The following is an 18733-nucleotide window of genomic DNA, read 5'->3' on the forward strand; positions in this document are numbered from 1 at the left end:
GTATTAGGTGTCTGTATAAGTACACATACTAAAATATATATATATATATATATATATATATATATATATATATATATATATATATATATATATATATAATTTTATTACACAGACATAACAGTGAATCACACACATGACCAGCACAATGTATGCACACACGGTATAGGACATATACACGGTGTATATACTATATATACGGTACACATCAGACGGTTGGGTAATCCTGTCCAGAAGTATACGGCTGACGATCTGGTGTCACAACAGCTGATGAGAGGAGGAAATCGAGAGACTGTGCGTGGTGCGGAGCAGGCCGTGGCAATGGCTGTGGTAATCCTAATGTGACACCTCGCTCCTCTACTGTCCTGGGCCCTCTGATGTGTAGAGGAAGCTGAGTGGCCAGAAGCTGGCGGCCCCCCACATCCCCGGCAATGACGCCACCGCCACAAGTTCACTTGCCATCCCAACTCCTGTGCCAGGATGACACAGACAGGGGGCTGCCAGCTCACCGCTCCGCACAGCAGCAGCAGAGCCGGGGGGAAGGCAGAAAATACACACCAAACACAAAAGACAAAAACTCAGCCTTCAGCCCCTTCTCCATGGCTGCAGTGAGCGGAGGGAGGCGCGGGCAGTCTGCGGAGCTGGCACTTACACATCATATGATTCAGCTGGAGGGATCGTGCAGACAGCGCAGTCTGGGAAAGGTCACAGCGACATCCAGGCGCACACACTCCGTGGGGACATCTCGCCCCTGCCCCCGCCTCCCCCATAAGTCAGCCCTGCTTACCCCTCCTGGATTTGGGCGAGCTCTTCTTGCTCCTGTGGCTGGCAGCTCTCTCTTCCTCTATGGCAGCTGCTATCTCAGGGTTGTCTACTCCATTGTACCAGACTAAGAGCTCCTCTCCTGGCTCAATTGGCTGCAAGAATCACAGAGACAGATATAACACCAATCAGAGGGGAGGTTGTTAGTACATTGCAGGAGGAGAGCGAAGAAGCAGGCGCAGGGCCAGAGGGCGTGGAGGCAGCAATGGGGCGCACACACAGCTGTACTCTGCACTGGCCCTGGACTCACCAAACAGGAAGAGCAGAGCAGCCTGGAGGCCGGAGGAGGGGAGGACGGCCTGCTGCCGGGGAGACCACCCAGCTATGGCTGCAGCCCCTCTGCTGGAAGGAGGACTGCATGATCCCAAGAAGGGTTACACCAGGGACTCACTATCCTTAACCCAAATTATGGCATGTAAAAAAGGGGTGATGTAGCGGCCATATTCGTGTCACTTCAAATTTAAAATAAATTACACAAATTAATGGAAAAAAAAAATGGACACGTTTTTGTAAAATTTGCTTTTGGAAAGCTGGGTGGTGGTACTGCTGCATGGCTTTATTTGTTTTTAAGCATGGCATAAAAATAAAAAGCTAAAAAAGGTGTAAAGAATAAAGTGTAAAGAATAAAGTGCAAATAATAGCTTTGAAAAGTTGGGTAGCATTATGGACTTTTTTTTTTAAAAGACAAAACATGCATTTAAAGTGGGGTTACAAGCATTTTTTGAGCTGTTGCTGAATTTATTTTACTCATTTATATGGCACCAATAAATAATATAGCAGCGCTTTATAGACATCATCACTGTCCCCATCGGGGCTCACAATCTAGATTACCTATCAGTATGTCTTTGGAGTGTGGGAGGAAACCGGAGTACCCGGAGGAAACCCACGCAAACACGGGGAGAACATACAAACTCCTAGCAGATCTTTTTCTTGGTCCGATTTGAACCCAGGACACCAGTGCTGCAGAGAAACAGTGCTAACCACTGAGCCACCCTGCTGCCCTATATATAGTAACGTGCTAACCACTGAGCCACCATGCTGCCCTATACATAGTTAGGTGCTAACCACTGAGCTACCATGATGCCCTATACATAGTAAGGTGCTAACCACTGAGCCACCATGCTGCCCTATACACAGTATGGTGCTAACCACTGATCCACTGTGCTGCCCTATACATAGAACAGTACTAACCACTGAGCCACCATGCTGCCCTATACATAGTACAGTGCTAACCACTGAGCCACCATGAAGCCCATATGTTGTACCACTTTGTACATTCAGTCTTATGTTTTAAAAAACGAACCTTCAAAATCCTACAAAAATGCAAAACACGGTATATAGCCCCATATAGGAGGGGGCAGGAATAGGCGGAGCTGTATGTAGGCCCCCCATGACTGTGCTTGGGCATGGGGCTCTTTTTAAAATAAAATTGGGTAAATTTGATTGGCTGTTAGGGGTGTGGGAGGGGTTGTGAGTGGGGGTGGTGGGGGGGCTATATAAGCAGAAAGTGCGGGAAAACGGGGCACACTGGCAGTTAGGAAGTTCCGAAAGTGACAGAGCAGCGCACCCCCTACTGTTTGCATTACCTCAGGAACATGGAATCGGTGGATGCTTTGGTCGGTCGTCTCCGGGAGGCTGCCAGGTCCAGGAGAGGCGGTTGGCTGGAGGAGCAGCTGACGGCGCTGCTCGGTTCAGCCGGAGTTCAGGAGGCAAGCAGCAGGAGAGGCCGGCGCACGAGGCCCCCTCAACGACTCTCACCAGAGGTGAGCGCGCGCGGTCGGCGCAGGCCTAGGAGCCCCTCCGGGGACCCTGCGGAGGCTGGGTGTAGCGGTGTGGCGTCCCCCCGCTGCGCCCCCTCCGGCAGGAATCCTCCACGCCGGCCGGCTGGCGCTTGCAGCAGGAGTGGAGTGCAGAGTGGAGGAGCGGCGCCGGATGTTACTGCTGCAGCGGCGCGGTCCCCGGCACAGAGGACCAGAAGATCAGCAGTGGCAGGACCGGAGCCCCGGGGGAACAACATGGCGGCCAGAGCAAGTGGCAGCGTTTCTTCGGCAGCAGGCTCCAGCGGTATGGAGGATCCTTCCAACAGCAGTGGACGGGGGACGGCAGGAGCAGGAATGTCCAGAGGGCGCACAGGACGTCGGCCGGCGGGTGAAGCTGTGTCGCAGGCGGCGACTGCGCAGAGAACAACGACAGACAGGTACATGACAGGAAGAGCGGCGGGCAGTGATGGACCCCTGCCTGGCAGGAGGAGTGGTCAGGTGCCAGAAGGGGAGCTGAGGTCTTCAGGACAAGTACGGTCCAGGTCTGGGAGAAGGTCGGTCGAGCGTGGAGCAGCTGACGCTCCGGTCCCCCCTGGTGACGTGGAGGCCAGGGGCGCGGGCCGGGAGCAGCACGACGGTGCTGAAGAATCTCTTTCTGACGGCGATCAGGATGTTGGGGATGAGCGGCAGGATCCAGGACGAACGGATGGCAGGGACACAGCACCTGTGCAGCTTGGTGAGTTTCACTCCATGTCTAGTTTGTCGCCCAGAGGGGCTTTTGATGGGGAGGCTAGAGTTGATCAGGCGTCGGGGAGGCGGGCGCCTGCTATTGGGAGGAGCAGTGGTTTGTCGGAGCCCGCGCTGCGGGATGTATTGGCGAGTGTTTCGCAGCTTTTGAGCAGCTTGCAGAGCGGGGCGGGAAGAGAGGCGGGGGGTATCACCAGCCAGGGCATGGACCCCCGGGTCTGGGGCGGTGGAGCCGTCCGTAATTGATACGGGGTGTTTGTTAACGGGCGAGCAGTCGCCATCGGTGTCTGGTGTGTCAATGTCCGTGCAAACGGAAAAGAATAAAGGAGATGCGGTGAAGTTGGATGATAGAGCTAAAGGCGAGGTTTACGTCTGTTTTGAAGGGCCGTTGGGGGCTCATTTGAAGAAGGAGGTTAAGGAAAAGATCTGGCGCGATGATTATGTGGAGATATTTTCATTACTCCCGCTAGAGAAGTTTAATCTTGACAAAGGAAAGAAGGATGATAGTAAAAAAGAGGAAGAGGAGAAGAGGAGGTGGCGACTTATGCCGCAGACGTTTGTTAACTGGTTACAAGCGTTTGCTATATTAGCGAGTGTCATAGGTGAGAAGGCCCCTGAGAATTGTTCCGGTTTATTTTGTTATCTGGATGCGATTGGGGAGGCGCAACGTACATATGGTGGACAGGCGTGGTTGCGCTATGATGAACAGTTCAGGCAGAGGAAGGCGGTTCGGCCTGAGATACGTTGGGATCAGAAGGACATAGGGCTCTGGTTAAAAGTTATGGCTCCAAGTAGGTACGGGCAGTCCTTTCATGGGAGCAGAAGCAATGCCGGCCAGCAGGCGGGACACAGCAGCAGTGGTCAGGGAGGACAGGGAGCTAAGGAAAAAACGGGAACTTGCTAGCAATTTAATGAGGGCTAGTGTAAATTCGGTAACACCTGCAAGTTTAAACATGTGTGTTCCCATTGCAACGGAGGTTCGCACGGGGCTTCCAAATGCTTCAAGAAAGCAAGAGGCAAGCCGGCAGTGGGTACCGGTCAAGGGGGTGACTCCGGTGAGGTTGGAAAAGATGGTCCCCTTTCTAAGTAGGTATACGGATCGGGAGAAGGCTAGTGTTATTACACAGGGTTTTGCGGATGGTTTTCGTATTCCTCCCCCGGAACATGTTGTTCCATTTGCGCTTAAAAATTTGAGGTCGGCTATGGTTCATGCAGGTGTGGTGAGTGACAAGTTGAATAAGGAGGTGGAGTTAGGGCGAATTGCTGGGCCGTTTCCTTGTTTACCGATTGACGGGATGATCATTTCCCCGTCGGGGGTGGTTCCCAAAAAAGAGCTGAATAAATTTCGCCTAATTCATCACTTGTCATACCCGAAGGGGTTGTCTGTGAATGATGGCATTTCTCAGGATTTGTGTTCGGTTGTTTATACGTCATTTGATATGGCAGTTCACTGGGTGCGTTTCTATGGGCCGGGAGCTATGTTGGCAAAGACAGATGTGGAATCTGCCTTTCGTTTGCTTCCTATTCATCCGGATAGTATACCGTTGTTGGGTATGTTTTGGAATGGTAGTTATTACGTGGACAGATGTCTCCCGATGGGTTGTGCCATTTCGTGTTCCCTGTTCGAGACGTTTAATACCTTTCTGGAATGGGTTGTTAGAGAGGTGGCTGGTGTCTCATCTGTCATTCATTATATGGATTACTTTTTGTTCATAGGTCCTCCGGATTCGAATGTGTGTAGGAATTTACTGGCTGCTATGGAGTGGGTGGCGGATCATTTTGGCGTTCCCCTTGCTAAGGATAAAACCGAGGGCCCTTGTACGGTTTTGTGTTTTCTTGGGATCTTGATAGACTCAGAAAACATGGAATGCCGGTTGCCTGATGATAAATTGTTGGCTCTGAAGCAGGAGGTGGGTCGCGTGGTTAGGCTCAAGAAGGTCACATTGAAAGAGTTGCAGTCTTTGCTTGGTCGGCTGAACTTTGCGTGCAGGATCCTGCCCATGGGACGTATATTTTGTCGGACGTTGTCCAGGGCGACGGCGGGGGTGCGTGCTCCGCATCACTTCATTCGACTGGGTCAGGAGCATAAGGACGACTTGTTGGTATGGCATAATGATGCAGCAGGTAGTGTTGGTTACGGGGCCTATTGCGCTGGTCATTGGAGCGTTGGAGCGTGGCCAGATTCCTGGCACGCGAGCGGTTTCACGAAGGATCTTGCTCTGTTGGAGTTGTTTCCCATTGTGGTGGCGGTGTTCATTTGGGGGGACGCGTTTGCAAATCGCAGAATTAGATTTCATTGCGACAACATGAGTGTGGTGGCGGTGATCAATTCGCTATCGGCATAGTCTCCGCCAGTGATAAAGTTGGTAAGAGAGCTGGTTTTAAGATGTTTGAGGATCAATACTTGGATTTCGGCGGTGCATGTCCCGGGCGTTCAGAATTCGTTAGCAGATGCATTATCTCGTTTACAGTGGGAGCGTTTCCGGGAGCTGGCACCAGAAGCGGACGCAGCAGGAGCGGTATGCCCTTCGCACTTGTGGCGGATTCCTATGGAGGAGCGGGACGGTTGATTCGGGCTTCGGTTACGAATCAGACTTGGGCGGCATATGAAGCTTCCTGGCAGGTTTGGCGTAGTTCGGTCTTGGACAGGTGGGATGTGGAGTCCGACGAGGACAGGTTTTTAGCTGTTTTGTTTTTGGTCGGTAGGGCAGCTGAGGCAGGTTGGTCGGTTTCCAAAGTTAAGAAGTTTGTGACTGGGTTAGCCTTTGGTTTTAAGTTGGAGGGCTCGGTAGACGTGCCGAAAATTTTTTTAGTGCGGCAGGCATTAAAAGGTTATCGTAGGGATATTAGAAGTGTTGATGGGCGCAGGCCTATATCGTTTCAGGTTCTTGAACGTTTGGGTGTTGTTTTGGTTGATGTGTGTTGCTCTCATTTCGAAGCGGTGTTGTTTCGGTTGGCTTTTTCCCTGGCCTTTTTTGGGGCATTACGAGTGGGGGAGTTGGTCTCACGCAGCAGGGTTATTGCGGGTGGTTTATTGGCTCAGGATGTGGATTTTTGGACGGGGGGGCATCGCTTTTTGGATCCGGCGTTCCGGATCTGGGGGTCGGAAAAAGGGTTGTTTTAGGTAAGGTTACGGGGTCAGTTATGTGCCCTGAACAATGTTTACGGGAGTATTGGAGTTTATGGGCTGGTCGTGTGGGCCCACTGTTGTGCCATCAGGATGGGGTGTTCTTGTCCCGTTTCCAATTCATTGCAGTTATGCATAGATGCTTGAGGGCCTTGGGGTTTTCGCGGGATGAATTTGGATCGCATTCCTTCAGGATTGGGGCAGCGTCGGAGGCGGATAGCCTAGGCTTGGGGCCTGAGGTTATAAAGCGTATTGGACGCTGGAGTTCAAGCCGTTATTTGTCTTATACTCGGCATTAAAGTTTTTTGTTTCTTGTAACTGGCCTTATTTTAACGGTTACGGTTATTGTATATTGCAGGTCCGGATCCTTATCTTGTCTGGATTTTCGGACATTCTTTTGTTTATTGGGGGGCGCTCCGAGCGGACGCCAGGCCTGACAGTAGGCAATTGGGTTTCAGCCGTATGGATGCTTTAGTTCGGTGGCTCGGTTTTCGGGGTATGGTGTTGAACAGGGCTATGCATTATTTTTCTCGTGCTGCCCGCTTGGACAGAGCACCTGATATTGTGGTGTTTCATTTGGGTGGGAATGATTTAGGCGCCAAACAGGTGAAGGATTTGATACAGGATATTCGTTCTGATTTTCTCCGGTTGTGGGTGTCCTTCTCTGGGGTATTAACGGTATGGTCAGATATTGTCCCCCGTAAAAAATGGAGGGGTGCGCGGTCTGTAAAAAGGAAAACAGGGCTCGTGTGAAGTTAAATAGAGCTATTAGCAAGTTTGTATCCAGAAATGGAGGTATATGTGTGCGGCATTTCGATTTAGAGTCAGGTGTTGGTGAATTTTGGAAGGAAGACGGGGTGCACCTGAACGAGATCGGCATTGATTTATGGGCCTTGTCCATTCAGGAAGGAATTGAAAAGGCGTTGGTGGCTTTGGGGCACTCGCAGGCCTGAGGTGTTCAGGGCTGCGAGTTTCTGGCGGGGGGTTGGGGTTCTTGGAGTTTATGTGGATTCAGCGGCGAAGGAATTTGAAGGAAATTCCAGACAGTCAAACGGGTTTGGTGTTCTGGCATTTTGGTTACAGGCTCTGGATGGGGTGTTTACCCTGGGAGCTGGTGGTGGTTAATTTTTTCCCTAAAACGGGAATTATGGTGCCCTCGAGCTGGTGGTACGGCTGGGGGTAAAATTGAGGTTTTATGTTTTTTGGTTTTGCCAAAACAATTTAAGCCAGAATTTTCCAAGGGCTCCAAGAACCCTCCCCTCTAATTTGCATAATTTATGCTAATGTTGAATACAATGTTCTTGTTTGTTTGTTAATAAACTGGCCGCTGTGGCCATAATTATCCAAAAGAATTTTGGTGTCATGTTTTATTTGTTTTGTGATTGAGTTTATCACAATTGGTGGGTGGGGGTTGTATAATAAGGGGAGCCATATTGGCCATACACGGTCAAGTTAAAAACTCAAGGTCCCCTGTGACCACTCCACCATCACTTCTATTATTCTGACTAATGGTGACAGCAAATACTAAAGAGACAAAAATTATCTATCCGCACCCCTTCTTGTCCACACACAATGGATTTTCCCCTAACACAGAACATATAAGGTCTGATTCATTAAAGGGGCTGTCCAGGCTTGGGGCTCAAGTCAGCAGCCACTCTACGTGACAGCAAAGAGGTGAATCCGCACTGTGCTCGGTCAGGATTCACCTGGGCCGGGAACGAGCAGTCATGTGAGAGCAAGTATGTGATTTGTATACTTCTGGCCACATTCTGACTAGACGTGCCCGGCCTCTCTCAAGTCACGTCTAGTTGGCATGTGCCCACCAGTTTCCTAACGCATCCTGACAGCGCACACACTGTGCTCTGTGATCAACCACAAGTCTGCAGTCACATAGAGAGAGCCCCAAGCCTGGACAATCCCTTTAAACACCTTCACGAATCGACCCCTTAGACTCAACGACACTTGGACACCCAGTAATTAAATCCTAGCAATATTTTCCCATGAGTGGGGCACGGCTTTGCAATCTATTGCAATAAATAAATCTGATCGGGATATAGTGTTTTTGTTCCTTTTTATGCGTTTTTGGTGCAGATTTGAAGCATTTTACTGAGGATTTTTTAGTACAGAAAAGCTTTGATTCTGTATTTATGAACGGTTTTACTTTTCTTACAAATGTTTATAGCTGGCGCTTTTTCAAGCACCCCATATAGAAGCCTAAAAGGGGGGGGGGGGAAACAGTGGGTAGGAGCTTCACAAAATTATATACACTTTGCTTGGACAGTTAAATGGTGCAGATTTTCAGCACAAAAAATAATGCAGAGGAAGCATGACTTGAACCCTAAAAATATGTTCACGTGATTAAAAAAAAACAAAAAATGTGTTGCGGATATGCTGCGTATTTTACCTTAAAGGGGTATTTGCATCTCCAAGATTCTATCCAAATATGTAGTAGGTTTAATAATAATAACAATAATAAATTATTATTATTTATATAGCACCATTGATATAATAATATTTATATAGCACCATTGATATAATAATAATTATTATTATTATTACGGTATTATTATAGCACCATTGATATAAAAATAATAATAAATAATAATAACAATAATAATTATTAATATTATTTATATAGCACCATTGATAATGATAATAATAATTATTATTATTATATCAATGGTGCTATATAAATAATAATAATAATAATAATAATAATAGCAAATATCTCCAATAGAAATGTAGTATAGTTCTTCTGTTTCGCTATGTCTCTTTCCCCATGTGCAGGCACTGCAGGACCTTAGGTATTTATGGTTACGACCAGTAGCATCTAGCTAACTCACTATATCGATGGTCATAACCATGGATACCTAAAGTCCTGCAATGAGGAAAGAGACATAGTGAATCAGAAGAACTATACTACATTTTTAAGTGAAGATATTTGCCAATAGTACTATTATTACAACCAATACATATTGGGATAGGATCTTGGAGATGTAAATACCCCTTTAATGAATGCAAAGCGAGAATTCATGCGCTTTTGATATGAAATCCATGTCGATTTCAGAGCAGAATTTTCTTTTTTCAGCATGAGGATGAAAAGGGCTAATCCAAGCAAGGTTCTCTGTACACACTGCAACCAGATAGCAAAACTGCGGAATAATTTTGGCACTTTTTTGGCTAATAGAAGAGCATACTGGCATATCCAGTTGACATAGTACGCGCGGTCACCTAAGGTTAGCTGTCACATAGGTCACATGTCTAAGACATTTTCCATGATGATTTGAAAAAAAAAAAAAAAAGATCATCCACACTGCCGAATTTCCCTGCAGAAATTGACCTCTGAAGCGGATTTTTAAATTTGCAGCATGTCAATTCTGTGGATTTCACCCTTTTCATTGATAAAGTGAAAAATCCTCAGAAAACCTCTGCCAAAATCCAATACAAGCAAAATTTCAGCCAGAATTCACAACTAATTTTTTACATCGCGTATGGACATTTCAGGCAGACAAAAACACCGCTCTGCAGCGAGATCAGAGAGGAGACCAGGCTGTCTGTCATTACATGTCTCAAACAGGAGAAAGCATGTTGTAATATATTGTGGGGGGCGTGTTCTTTTTCCCCCTGTATGTTGCCGCTTGTCTATGATTGGTCAATCTCATACAAGGGAAGAAGTACACACCTCCAGAGATAAATCACTGTAAACACCCCCCCTTTGGCTTGACCGGTGGTATTTTCATTTTTGCGTTTTCGTTTTTCGCTCCTCTTCTTCCCAGAGCCATAACTTTTTTATTTTTTGGTCAATATGGCCAAGTGAGGGCTTGTTTTTTGCAGGACGAGTCATACTTTTGAACAATACCATTGGTTTTACCATGTCGTGTCTGGAAAAACGGGAACAAATTTCCAAGTGTGGTGAAATTGCAAAAAAAGTGCAATCCCACAGTTGTTTTTATTCATTTTTTTTACCATGTTCCCTAAATGCTGAAACTGACCTGCCATTATGATTCTCCAGGTCAGTACGAGTTCATAGACACCAAACATGTATAGGTTCTTTTTTATTTAAGTGGTGAAAAAAATTCCAAACTTTGTTAAAACCCCCCCAAAAATTGCGCCATTTTCCGAGAACCATAATGTCTCCATTTTTCGTGATCTGGGGCCGGGTGAGGTCTTATTTTTTGCGTGCCGAGCTGACGTTTTTAACGATACCATGTTGGTGCAGATCTGAACTTTTGATCGCCCGCTATTTCATTTTGATGCAATGTCGCGGCGACCAAAAAAACGTAATTCTGGCGTTCAGACTTTTTCTCACTACGCCATTTAGCGATCAGGTTATTTTTTTTTTTTAATGGATAGATCGGGCGATTCTGAACGCCGAGATACCAAATATGTGCAAGTTTCATTTTTGTATTGTTTTATTTTGAATGGGGCAAAAGGGGGGTGATTTAAACTTATGTATTTTTTATTTTTTATATATTTTTAAAAAACATTTTTTTTTTAAACTTTTGGCATGCTTCAATAGCCTCTATGGGAGACTAGAAGTTGGCATAGCCTGATCGGCTCAGATCGCCTGTATGTAGCAGAATTACTCACTGTCAACTGTTTTGTGTGATCCCATCCCCACCACTGATTACCCGCTTTCTGCCTATGCACAGTGTACACAGAAAGCTGACAAATCATTGTTTTGGGCGAAGGTATACAGGGATCAAAATTCAGAGCTTTGCTAGAAATGTAGCAGAGAAAACTATGATTGTATCAAAATGACAGCATGCAGCTCAGTAAGTGACACATCGCTGGAATCAGGGTCTAAGCCCCTACATCATGCTGTTCTCAGATTACAGAGCAAAAATAGCAGTCTCCCTTGTAAAATAAAAAAACCTATACTCCCTGCACTGGCATCATCCCAGCGATGTCCGCACCGAGTCTCCCGACGCTCGCACGACACTTTTGCCACATGAGCGCTGATGGACCGCTTTGCTCACACATCCATTACACATCTGATGGGAGTGTGAGCGCTGCAGCCCATCAGTGGCAGCAGGATGCTATGCCATCAGAGCGCTGCAGACAGTGTTAAGAGAGGGTTTTCCATGTAGAGGTCAAACTTTTTAATACGGCTCCATAAATTTACAATAGCATGGGTCCTTAGCCTCCCCCTGGTCCAGGCATCAACACGGAAGTGGTGTGTGCGCCGTTTGAAGGTAGCCTGTGACTGGCTGCAGCGGTCAGGTAATTAGAAGATCCCATCATAGGATGTTTTTTGGTCATGAGACATGCAGGTGTGGGGACTCGAACATAATTGAGTATTTTCGGCGTGCTTGAAAATTAAGACAAGAGCATGCTCAGATAACACCTTATCCGGGCATGCGCGCTCATCATTAGGTGTAAACGATCAATTTAATACGACCATGTGCTTATCAGTTATCCGGCAGAACCCAGACACCAAAATAACACCAAAAAAAATATGACCTTGCAAAACGACCGCTCTTCTACAACGGCGAGGCTGTGATTGGCATCTTAAGTGCGGAGTCTGCAGCTGAGCAGACAGATCAGATCCCAGCTCAAGTGTTGGGGGGGGGGGGGGAATGATCAAAGGAGAAGTCATTCTGAGATCCTCCATGGTCGAACGCGACGTCTGCTACTAATGTTTTACTACGAGGCAGTTAAAATATAGGATTTTAATTAACAAGTGCGAACTTTCACCCCAGAATAAGATATTTATTGTAAAATATTAACTGGGTTTCTCCTGGTTTAATTGTACGCTCAAAAGGAAGGGAACTGAAAAAGGGGCATTACAGGCAAAACCAAAAATTCTGTCTATACTTTACCCTTTGGTTCCTACCCTGTCCATTTAATAAAGATGACCCCTTAACACATGGCTGAGTCCTAATTTATTTTTATTTATTTATTTATTTTAATTGAAAGCCTGAATTTGTGATCTAAACCCGAGTGTGCTTAAAAAAAGTGACAAAAATTAAATTTTCATTAAAAACATTGCTTCTACAGGCGTTTTTGTTTCCCTGCGCATTCAGAGTCTGTGAACATAAATCACCTGAGAAGAGTTCAGAAAAAGACAGATAAGAGTTATAAACGCCCAATAAGACAGTCCTAATGTGCTTACTGAAGGATTCTCAGTTAACTCATTCTGCAGCCATGAAACCCAATTGCAAAAATGATATTTGAGCCCCAATTGTGCGCAGTTAAACCAATATCCATCGACAACCCCTTTAACTAAAACAGTCATGTGAGAAGGCGACAGATTCTCTGTCAGTATCAATCTACAATATATAACTTTTTTTTTTTGGTTAGTTACAACAAGTTATTGTTTGACGAGTTCTGTAACTAGAAAGTTGTATCTGCACGTTGGAAGCAATTACGAGGAGTACACTAGGGAGGTAATCAATAACCCGGGGTCAGGTGAGGACCCAGTTTCATGGTCATGTCTCAGGTCGTGACTCTTTCCTTTCAAGAAGTTCAGTGATTTCTGTGTCACCCAAGTTAATACCAATATGGCTGACACCACCACTACTCATGCTTTTCGAGACCGCCACTTCTCGACACCACCACTACTCATGGTTTTCAAGACCACCACTTTTGGACACCACCACTACACATGCTTTTCGAGACCACCAATTTTCGACAGAACCACTACTCAAGCTTTTCGAGACTGACACTTTTCGACACCACCATTACTCATGCTTTTCGAGACCGCCACTTCTCGACACCACCACTACTCATGGTTTTCAAGACCACCACTTTTGGACACCACCACTACACATACTTTTCGAGACCACCAATTTTCGACACCACCATTACTCATGCTTTTCGAGACCGCCACTTTCTCGACACCACCACTACTCATGCTTTTTGAGAATGCCACTGACACCATCCCTACTCATGCTTTTTGAGACCGCCACTTTCTCGACACCACCACTACTCATGCTTTTCGAGACCCCTCACTTTTCTACACCACCACTCCTGCTTTTCAAGACTGCCACTACTAATGCTTTTCGAGACTGCCAATTTTCGACACCACCATTACTCCTGCTGTTAGAGACCGACACTTTTTGACACCACCACTTTCCGACACCACCACTACTCATGCTTTTCGAGACCGCCACTTTCTCGACACCACCACTTCTCGACACCCCCACTACTCATGCTTTTTTTAGACCTCCACTTTGACACCATCACTACTCATGCTTTTCGAGACCGCCATTTTCTCGACATCAACACTACACAAGCTTTTCGAGACCACCACTTTTTGACACCACTACTACACATGCTTTTCGAGACCCCCACTATTCAACACCACCACTACTCATGCTTTTCAAGACCGCCACGTTTTGACACCAACACTATTCATTATTTTCCAGACCAACCACTTTGACACCTCTACACAGCTTTTCAAGACTCCTGAATTTAACATCTGCCTAGTAATTTAGGCTGCCGTAGGTGTATGAGGCCTCCCGGATAGATGCATTTTCTTTTGTTGCATATACTGTTAGTGATTCATTTATGTTCATCTTACCATGAAGGAAAGGCAACATTTCCAATTATGTGATAGTGATTCAATAGGATCTAGGGTCTTACTGAAGCAGATCTGACCACAAATTGAACAATACAAACTGCTTACATTGTGTAAAGAGATCTTAGACCTGATGAGGCTGGTGTACTTTCTATGATATCAATGTCAGAATGTGTGCATAACCCTTTTTGGGAAAGTTTCAACTCTATATCCTGTTTTACAGCTCCTCAGTGTCCCTCCTTCCTGCTGCTGATGAGATCTTAAACAGCTTTTTTTTTTTTTTTAACCAAAAAGGATGCTGTGTTTTGGTCTTGTAAATTTTAATATCCGCTGGTGTCTAAAAACAGATTCCATGTGGATGTAATACGGATAACAATATAGATGCCAAATCATCCGTTTTTTTAAGCATGAAAATCAGACTTTTGTAATACACTCGAGTGAGCTTAGCATTTAGCTGGGCTCATAAAATACTCGTTTTTAATCAGAATAAAAGTCCTTCTGGCACGGGTTTCCAAAGTAAATACACCAGCCTCATCAGGTCTATTGAATAACGTATGTGCTTTGCATTGCGAAATCTGGTGATTGATCCGGACAGAGCTAGGTAGCAGTAGTTGTTATGGCAGGTCCAACCCACCCAATATATATAACTAATATATATATAGGGATATAACTAAAGTATATAAAGATATAATTAAAGATTTATTTAACTATACACTTTAAAGGGAATCAGTCACCAAGTTTTTATAACCTAATCTGACAGCAGCACAACGTAGGGGCAGAAACCCACATTACAGTAATGTGTTACTTACTGGGCTGCCTGCTGTAGTTTTGATAAAAATAAATGTTTTATCAGCAGGAGATTATCACTAAAGAACTAGTAAACGTATGAAATCTGTGAAACCCTGCCCCACTGCTGAAAGCAGCCAATCAGTGGTGTGGGCGGGGTTATACAATGCTCAGTATTCATAGAACTGCTTGATCTGCAGCAGAGAAAACAGGGATTATATCAACACTACAGCAAGCAGCCCAGTAAGTGATACATCGCTGGAATCAGAGTCTCTAAGATAGGGTAGCAAATGCCTGGTGAAATGTTCCTTTTAAGAGCTTAAATAGATATAATAAAGCCCAAAACTGACCACATCATACCTTCAGCGTTTTATAGTAGATGGCTCTGTTGATTTCCAGGGGGCAGAGGTTTTGCTCCTTTGCTGAGCGAGCCCAGTTCACATATCGCAACCAGTTGCCTTTTTGTGGATCTGTGGCATCAACACACATCCAGCCCAAGTTCGGATAATACACCTAGAACACAAGGGAACAAATCAAACTTTGGTGCAGAAAATACAAAAACAGAGCAAAAACTTTGCCTGACCCGTCTCTTCCCCCCCCCCCAAATAAAAAAAAAAACAGCAGCTGGTGGTAACACTTAGCATGGGTTTCACAACTGTGCAGATGGCAGCTTCAAGAGTGGCGCAAGCAAACATAATATATCCAAAGAGCAGCCCAGGAACAATGCGGAAAAATCACAGGCATGTCAACACTGTAGCAAACGCAAAATAGGACCTGTCTAAATTTCCATTGAAACCAATAAATGCCCCTATAAGGGTTGTCGTCCAAATAATAATATACCCCCCAAGTCCCGAACCAATGAATAATTAGGCAGATTTTCAGCCTAAAGAGAAGCTATCGTCAGAAAATGCTTTTGTGTAACATGTATTTACAAAAAAAAACAAACAAAAAAAAAAAAAAAAACAGAAAATAGTGTTGTTTTTTTTAATTAGAATTTTTTATTTAAAGAAAAAAAAAATACTAGAATTAGTACTATTAATAGTCATAGAATTGCAATTTTCACACTGGCCAATGAGGCTTTTTTAGACTGTCAATTTAGAAGGAGTTTTTAGCAGCTTTATAATCAACACATAGCTGATAACACAGGATCCACTAATCACAGCTGACCTCGATACCCTCCCTTCACGATGACCTTACCATATGGTCATTAAATGCTTCAATACAAAACATAGGGCCGGGATCTGACCATTGTAACTAAATGCATGTGTTGTTTCCTGAAACAAGGAAGCTGGAGTCCCAGTAGTCACTGTGAAAAATCGCAAGATTTATATTATTATTTAGATTGTGATATTTTTTTTCCAGAAATATCGAAAAGGAAAAACAATAGGTCATTTTCTGGTTTTAGACTCCCTTTAAAGTGAATCTGTCTGTAGGATCCATCCTCGTATGCCGTCTATATGAGAATGTAGGCAGGGCCGGCGTCAGCACCCATCGCATCCAGGCAAGTGCCAGCGCCCTGAACAGGCGGGGGGGACCCACTCACCATCGGAGACAGTGGCGCGATGGGGGCGATGATGTCACGTCTGTGCGCCCTCGGCCTGAACAGTCATAGTTAAGAGAGCCGGAAGATGCTGACGCTGAGGAATCCGGAGCAGAGCAGCGGCCAGCGAGGAGACGTGCATACCGTATTTCATTTTTTTAAAATATTTTTTTAAAATATATGGAGCATTATATGGGGCCCATTATATGTAGAGCATTATATGGGTCCATCACACACTGAAGCATCATATATGGAGCATTATATGGGGCCCATCATACACTGGAGCATCATATGGGGCCCATTATATATGGAGCAATATATGGGGCTCATTATACTGTATGGAGCAATATATGGGGCTCATTATTCTGTATGGAGCAATATATGGGGCTCATTATTCTGTATGGAGCGCTATGTGGTGCCCATAATACTGTATAGAGAACTATACTCTCCGGTTTCTGAGCTATTGATATCGCTCATGTAATGTAAGAAGTAAGTGAAATCTTTGGCATTGTACTATACCTATATTTATCTGCCATATATGTGCATCATGAATTATGGTATGTGTTAAAGGGGCCCACTGAGACACTTTCGCTTGGGGCCCACAAAAACCTGGAGCCTGCCCTGCATGAAGGCCATAGAAAACGGAATAAAGTGATACCATGAATCTACGATCTGATGTCTTATACCAGAGAAATTCACATTTTTCTTAATATGTAAATGAGCTGTTAAGATCTCTAGGCCGGACATAGATCTCCCCAAGAATCTGCCTCCAGAGATTATTGTAAATGAAAGGAGGCGTTACCAGTGCGAGACATGTAATGACTGAATCTGCCATTCTGATCTACATGTCTCACACTGATAACACCAACTCTTTTACAATAAGCTCTGGAGGCAGATTCTCAGGGACATCAGTAAGCAGACTGTTTTATTGATATCAATTTAGGTACAACATTTTGATAACTTTTTATTGCATTTTTTTTAGGGTGTACTGGTGACAACAACAACAACAACAAAAAGTTTACATTTTGGTTTTGATATATATTTTTTTCTTGTTCCAGCTATTACCATATGGGTTAATTAAATTTATATTTTTGATAGACCAGAATTTTATGTACTGGCTCATACCAAATATTTATATTTTTTTTATTTTTAATGGGGAAAAAGAGGGGCAATTTTGATTTTTATATTTTTCAAAAACTTTTTTTATTTATCCGATTGCTTATTCTCTTATTCTTCACACTGCAAGATAATGCACAATGTCCTATGAAGCTCAGCCATATTGAAGATCAGCTACAAAGGTACCAAGAGGACAGTGACTGGACCCTTCTCAGGTCCCCTTGTCGCCATGCGGGGGGACGATGGGACACAGTGCCCATGATGACCACTGAGATTGACAGCAGGGTTATATGGCTAACAGCAGGGATCGGAGCTCACTTCTGTTAGTGACAGATCCAGACTATGTAATCTAACTGACATCAGGATCTGAGCCCCCTCCACACGCAGTCAACCCTAAAATCATGTACACGTAGTGATATTAAGTTAAGGGATTAAACTTAAAAAAAACCTTCCAATGGTTGCAATGGCTGTTCTTTCTCCTTTGATCGTCGCCCAACATACAGTATGTTATGGTGGTAAGTAGATGGCCCCTTACACATTGGACTGGGTGGGATCAGCTGACAGTGTAAGGTGTATGGCAGATTCTGGACTCAGACTTGACAGTGATGTTGGGGGAGAGAAGTATCTGGCTTCTTGGGTTTCCAGTGACCGATTCTTTTGTTCTATGGGAACTAACCAGAGCCAAGTATGGAGGAGTTGGAGAAATAGATCTAATGTGTTAAATGGGAACTATCCTATAGAAGTCAGATGGGACTTTTTAGAACAGTTGTCCATGCATGAAGCACATAATAATTGCATCCAGGGTTGGGACAGATCAAAACTCTTGGCAACCATTGACTGTCAAAGCTGAACTCGTGCACAAAATCAGTCTAATGTGTATGGAGGCCTTTACCGCAACTTCGGCCAAACCTACCAAGATCGATGGATTCAGCCGAAAGTCTAATAGGTATGGGACCACATACAAATTATGTTGGGGGAGAGAAGGATCTGACATGTCTAATATCAGACTGCAGATACTTTCCTTCTAGGCGAAATAAGCTGCTGTCAGATAAGTCTGGCAGCCGTGCTCTCATAAACAACACAGGGGAGCTCTCTGGAAACTGAGCACTCCAGTGTACGAGAGAGCCAGGAGAGATAGCTGACAATCGCACAAGTCATCTATCAGGTGGCCGTCATCTAAAGTGTATGGGTGCCTTAAGTCTTAAACATCTGAGGCCTATAACAGTTCATCTGCAGATCAGTGTCAGAACTTGCTTATTTTAGAAGTATCTGCTCTATGACCATCACATTTTTAAGAGATCTACCCAAAATGTACC

General features: G+C 44.9%; 1 protein-coding gene across 6 annotated transcripts in view; it reads right to left on the reverse strand.

Moving 5' to 3' along the window:
- The window catches only part of PRDM2 (PR/SET domain 2), a 128783-nt gene that overhangs the window by 60853 nt on the left and 49197 nt on the right, over nucleotides 1-18733 (reverse strand). For 4 of the 6 annotated variants that reach the window (XM_077250238.1, XM_077250239.1, XM_077250242.1 and 1 more), the window contains 2 exons: nucleotides 15122-15274; nucleotides 785-914 (listed from right to left, as the gene is read on the reverse strand). In XM_077250238.1, the coding sequence (XP_077106353.1) occupies nucleotides 785-914; nucleotides 15122-15274 (283 nt within the window). Of the gene's footprint in view, nucleotides 1-649; nucleotides 670-784; nucleotides 915-15121; nucleotides 15275-18733 lie in introns of those variants that run through there. The other 2 variants (XM_077250244.1, XM_077250245.1) reach the window with 2 other exon arrangements.

This window comes from Ranitomeya variabilis, chromosome 4, assembly GCF_051348905.1.
Source record: "Ranitomeya variabilis isolate aRanVar5 chromosome 4, aRanVar5.hap1, whole genome shotgun sequence".
NCBI lineage: Eukaryota > Metazoa > Chordata > Amphibia > Anura > Dendrobatidae > Ranitomeya > Ranitomeya variabilis.